Genomic DNA, 6,417 nt, shown 5'->3' with positions numbered 1-6,417 from the left:
CACTGTTGTTATTCCTATTGGGTTGGGTACTTCTTAAAAATGCTATAGAGATCATAATTAATAACGAGAGAGCTTGGAAGCTCAGGGCCCTACGCTATGCTTTTTTGCCTTGATGACCTAGACAAAAAAAGCATAGGGAAGTTATAAATTCTTTAAAAATTCCTTTTTTTAAGACATAACCTGGGATTCGAACCCGCACTATCGGGCCCTGCATGCATCCCCCAGTCTTTAAAAAAATCCTTTTTTTTAAGACATAACCTGGGATTCGAATCCGCACTATCTGTTTGCCCGCCGTACTTTCGTTGTCGGTGTTATTCAGCCTGATCTAGAATATGCTCTCCCTGTATACCTTTCGCAGGGTGCCAATTTATCGACGGCTATTGGACCAGGAATACTCATACCTCTCGCTAAGCCTAACAAGCCCAAGGGTCCTGTAACCAGTCTGCGGCCCATCACTTTATTAAACTCTATCCGCAAAGTGATATCGATCATTGTGCTTCGGCGCATCACGGAATCCGGGGCACTCTCTCGTCATCTTGGTACTACACAGTCCGGCTTCCGCCCGGGCCGTAGTACAGCGGACGTGGTATGGACCCAGCGGTGGATCGCTGCAAGAGCCATTCGTTACCGACAGCAATTTCACATTCTAGGCCTGGACATGTCCAAGGCCTTCGATACGATTAACCGCCTGAAGCTGCTGGAGGTGATGTCTGCAATCACCAATCCAGATTGCACATGTCTCATCCACCACCTACTCCACAACACAACTATCACTGTTAAGGTTGCAAGTGCCACAGCTGAACCGTTTGAGAGCACTATTGGAACACCACAAGGCGACAGTCTCAGCCCAGTTCTCTTCATCTGCTATCTGGAGGCTGCACTACAGGAATGCAGAACTCGTCTCGCGCCCCGCCCTGCTGGCGACGCAAGTCTACCACCAGAGACGGGTTATGCAGATGACATCTCCTATTATTCAACCTGCAGGCTGTGGCTTGAGAATGCTCTGCCTGTAATAGCAGACACACTGCACGATTGGTCATTAAAAGTAAATCCAGATAAAACAGAGTGGATCCGTGTGTCACCTGATTCCGGGAGCTGGCGGACATCTAGGCAGCTTGGCTCCTTGATGGGGGAGGAAGAGGATGTTCGGCGCAGGATGGAACTTGCCTCTCGCGTGTTTGGCCAGCTGTACGCCCTATGGCTGCGTAGAGATAAAGTAGCGGAGAAGACACGCTTACGCCTGTACAACGCTATCGTACTGCCGACATTCCTGTACAATTGCGAGACCTGGGGATTATCGTCAACAGCAATGGCCAAGGCAGACGCATTCCACCGGCGTCAAATGCGATCACTCCTTGGAATACGATACCCAGACACAATTTCAAACGACGACCTGTACCGCAGAACCAAGAGCAACCCTATATCAGACACAGTTGCATGTAGGCGACTACGAATGACCGGTCATGTGCTACGGATGGACACGGACACGCCACCGCAAGTAGCCATGAGCGGCTATTTTGACAAGGGCAACAAAGCACCTCGTGGACGGCCAAGGTTGACACTGGCCACAAGTCTGGTTGCTCAGCTGAATAAGCTGGGTGTGCCAATGAAGACCATGGAAGACCTTTCCAGGTGCCGACAGCAAGCAGCAGACAAGACAGACTGGAGGAAACTGTGCAGCTCGACACCCGGCGAGAAATCGGTATCAGCAGCTACTACACCTAGCTGATGATGCTCACAAGACAGAAGCGGAAAAAACACTGAATTTCTTTATTTAGTGCTCTACTACGCGAAATGTGCTATTATTATTATTATTATTATTATTATATCCGCTAAAAATAGAAACAAGCTAGCCTCACTCCACTGGCGCGCTGTACGAGTTGCTTGTGGCGCATCACCCCAAGCTAATATCACGCCACTTCTTCACCACCTCAATGTTTCCTCTTTCCAATATCGATCAGTATTTTTGTTCCTTGTATTCATTTTCCACTGTTACTGTATTAAGCCGGCTGTTTGCTTGCAGTCCCTCTTTCCCATCTGCACGTCTACCCGAACTACTCGCGGCTCTACAACTCATAACATGAGTATCAATCGCTATAGATCTATGTCTGGCTTTCTGTCCTTTTCAAGTAAATCGGCTCTTGTTTGGAATTATTTACCAGACGACCTGAAGTCCTGCACTACTATCGCAGATTTCCGCGTCAAATTGGCTATTTGGCTAAAAGAGAGCTTAACTCTTAATCATTGTTGTGATTTGCTTTCAAGCAATGTGCATAATCAGTAACTTGATGTTGCTGTTTTTGTTTTTTTTGTTTTTTTTGGTTTCCCGTTCTCGGGGCCTTCTATTCGGTACTCTTTGTAGTTGTACTTCTGTACTGTTGAGCTATCCGAATTCAAATAAACATTAAAAAAAAAAAATATCACGCCCTGCATGCATCCCCCGATACACTTCGCATACATACTAATTCTTCCAAGTTGCTTCACATTATGATCTTGCATTTGAAAGCCCTACGGTATTTGAATATGCATTGTGGTCAGCCGTCTTTGATGGTACGGTACGGTAGGGATAGGTACGAAACAGGTACGATCGAGGGTAATACGACACCGTCTCCCGTACCGTACCATCAAACACAGCCGGCCACATACAGCTGCCGGCAATATTCAAATAGGGCTTTCAAACGCAAGATCATAACGTGAAGCAACTTGGAAGAATGGGTATGAATGCGAAGTGTATGGGGGAATGCATGTAGGGCGATAGTGCGGGTTCGAATCCCAGGATATGCCTGAAAAAAAATAGGAGAATTGAAAAATGTATAACATCCCTATGATTTTTTTGCCGTGAGATACGGGATAGCGCCAGGCGTGACACAAACAAACAAACACACATAATACCAAACGAGAGAGCTTGGAAGCTCAGGGCCCTACGCTATGCTTTTATGCTTTTTTGCCTAGCTCATCGTACATGTTATAAGAACTGATGGAAATGTCTTTTTCCGTTGATTGGCCACATCACGGTATTGCAAAAACGTTTCAATCGGTTTGAATATTATGAGTTAGGCAAAAGTATTTGCAGAATTTATTGCGGATTGTTATTTCTCTAATAAACATCTACTTTTGGTTTGCTCCTTCTTTTCTTTTATCTCCTTATACTGTAAATCAACAAATTTTGGCCGATGAGAAAATAGAAACCTCTCTATTAGAGGGGTTAAGATGCACGTTATTTCCGACGTGACGCGCAATTTCACGTCAAATTTGAAATCGATCGGTATTTTTGCTCTCACATGCATCCATTGCTCAATCATGCATCATTTGCCTATAATTATGACAAACTTTGGCCTGCGATTTACTTTGGCCGGTTGGTACCAAGCGGCGAAATCAGCGAAATTAAATCGCCAGCGAAAATTAGTTGATTTTAATACAGTAATCGGATTTTCTGGCCTTTTTGTAGTAATACATGTACATTGACCTGTTGAGCCAATGACGACGCCGAATGCATGGTTGCCTGTGGAGCGCATTACATAACTTTACAGGCTCCTAAAATACGTATCCTGTCCGACGGCAAAAGAGGCTGCAGATTTAGTTTTTCTGCGCGTCGACGGGATGTCTGCGACGCGAAAGTTCAGCTCACGTTATTTGGCTCGCACGTCGAAAAATCAACGCGAGTGACCTGCTGCTCACGTCGAAATTTGGACATTAGATAACTTTACAGTCTATTAAAATACGTATCCTGTTCGACGGCAAAAGAGGCTGCAGATTTAGTTTTTCTGCGCGTCGACGGGATGTCTGTCCTGACGTTTACTGGGACCGGCGCTGACTCTGCCGATCACGGGCGTTCTGGACTCGACGGGATATCTGTCCTGACCTTTCCTGGGACCGGCTTAGACTCTGCCGATCACGGGGGTTCTGGACTCAACGGGATGTCTGTCCTGACGTTGCCTGGGACCGGCGGACTCTGCCGATCACGGGCGTTCTGGAGTCGACGGGATCTCTCTTCCGACGTTTCCTGTGACCGGCGCTGAATTGCTCGTTCACGCTTATTTTGGAGACGACGAGATCTCTCTTCCATAGAATGTTTATGCTGACGCATCATATCACCTATTCGGCGTCTATTCTAATTTAATTTCCTCCTCGTCTCCCTATTTCTTTCCAAATTTCCCTGTACATCAGGGAGTCGTATACATAATACGACGAATATTGGTACGGTACGGGACAGATACAGGGGCTCGCAAATATTGTGGACAGCTGTTATGTACAATCCTGTAGAGCCTTTGTAGTCACAGATACGGGACGGATACGGGACAGACACGGGATAGCTCCAGCCGTGACACAAACAAACAAACAAACAAACAAACAAACAAACAAACACCAAATTAAAGCTGTGTGGACCCTGGCTAGCGCCAGACGTTACTGAAGTAACGTCTTCTGCATAGCTACGGGAATTAAAGCTGTGTGGACCCTGGCTAGCGCCAGACGTTGCTGAAGTAACGTCTTCTGCATAGCAACGGGAATAATTAAATATTTCCACTTGATTGCTGTGCGGAGATGGGCATCAACCCAGGGTGGCTGACTGGGCCGTGGGCAGCGGTGAGAATACAGCTGCTATCCGAATGGCAAGAGGTGCTTCTCAAGGGCACTGTTGAGAATGAAAGAAAAGTGCGAAAGCGCATCATTGACGTTGCTGGCACGCAGATGCCAGCTCCAGTCAATATCAGCAAGCTCTGCATTCACAATATCCCAGACGGAAGATGGCACGGATTAAAAGTCATATTCCGGCTTTGCAGGAGCATTCCTGAAGTGGTATTTTTCGGCTGCAGCAGCGGGATGTCCGTTTGCAGCATCACGATAAACAGCATCAGTAGGCAGTAGGAAGTGACTGAGGATCTGTGCGTGGTCAGATGCACCAAGAGGAGCAAGAGATGTAACAGAGAGTAGTAGGTGAGGATGATCCGTGAGCACAACGTCAATACACGATGTTGAGCTGTGGGGGTAAAGTGTGTGGGGAATGTCACCATTTGCTCAAGGCCAAAACAAGAGAAGAGGTTACGGAACTCCCTTCCAGCACGATTCGTGGTGTGTCTAGGAGACCAGTCAGAGTGACGAGCATTCAAGTTTCCTACAAGTACAATCTCAGAATAGGGAAGGCTAATATTGGACAGACAGTCCTCTAGGAGGTCACTAAATGCCTGGACTTGGGAGATGATGTCTCCAGGGGGTCTGTAAACAGAGCAGATGATGTGGGGAAGTGGGGGAAGGATCACTGGCCGCAATTCGAGCCAAACCGCCTCCAGTCCACAGCGCTCAAGGTCAAAGCGGCGCTTGATGGACATGAACGACCTGTCAGCTACAAGAGTAGCAACACCGCCATACCCTCTTGCTGGCAGGTTATCGGAGCTGGTCGTAGGTGGGCGGTCCAGGTGGTATGACGTGTAGCCTGAAATTGAGACGTCTATGGCAGCTGTCAGCCACGTTTCACATAGGCAGATTATGTCTGGAGAATACTGCTCACAGACTTGACTAAGCACAGCTAACTTATTTACTATGGAGCGGCAGTTAAGTGAGAGCACTGAGAAGGATGAAGGTAATTGGGCAGTTTGATTAGGAGTTTTAGTAGTTTGTCGTCCAGAATCACGAAGGAATGGTGGTGCAAGTGGAATATGACCAATAGATATAGAAGAATATGTAACGCAATGAGGGGAAGGGTGTGATGAACTTGTGTGGGGCACAAAAGGGTTGGGCAAGAGGATTTAGCTGTTGGCTAGGTGACCGAGGCCCCATCAAGTAAGGCCGAGCCAGTGGATTCAGCTGTGATCGCGCCATTATGCTGGGCCTGAGGAGAGGGTGTTGTCTACCTGGTTAGCGTTGGCAGCTCTGGTGTTGAAGCTGTCTGTGCCAAAGAGCCAGCGCCGAACCGTGTGTGAGAGAGTTTCGGGCCAGAAACCTTTGTCAGCGACGGTCTGTTCGTCAGTTGCCTGTACTGTCACCCATGCGTAGGCTGTCCTGAAGTACTTCTATCAGATCATTTTTCTTATTCGGTCTATTTATAACCAGTATCTATATGAGAGTGTGGTCTGTCTCCATGGTTACCGGTGATCTTTTCATAACTATAGCCACTTCTCCTTGTTAGACTTTATCTAAAAGGCCCATTCTTGCATATTCCAACAGCAGCCAAGGGAGCTAGCTCTCTTGGTTAAGCGGACTGGGTCCGATCCTAACAAGCTGTTTTTATAAACTGTTATTATAAACTGTTTTTATTGGATAGGATATGGTTATGTTGAATAAACGAGGTTTGGGTCAATTGGAGATTGACTTTGAGTTTTTATGATTTGATTCTAAAATACGAAGTTAGAAGTTGCGACTTCGGCGGTAATAGTCATGAAGTTGATTGTTCCAACTAGGAACACACGCTTCTTGCCGAAC

The 6,417-nt window shown here is 46.8% G+C and overlaps 1 protein-coding gene across 1 annotated transcript in view; it reads left to right on the top strand.

Moving 5' to 3' along the window:
• The first annotated feature begins 658 nt into the window (after nucleotides 1-658).
• LOC135816864 (uncharacterized) overlaps nucleotides 659-6,417 on the top strand; it is a 7,515-nt gene continuing 1,756 nt past the window's right edge. Inside the window, exon 1 of the mRNA XM_065329966.1 lies at nucleotides 659-1,498. Within this exon, the coding sequence (XP_065186038.1) occupies nucleotides 659-1,498 (840 nt within the window). The remainder of the gene's footprint in view (nucleotides 1,499-6,417) is intronic.

The sequence above is a fragment of the Sycon ciliatum genome, chromosome 5 (assembly GCF_964019385.1).
Source record: "Sycon ciliatum chromosome 5, ocSycCili1.1, whole genome shotgun sequence".
Taxonomy (NCBI): domain Eukaryota; kingdom Metazoa; phylum Porifera; class Calcarea; order Leucosolenida; family Sycettidae; genus Sycon; species Sycon ciliatum.
This window is presented reverse-complemented; position numbering and strand designations above follow the sequence as displayed.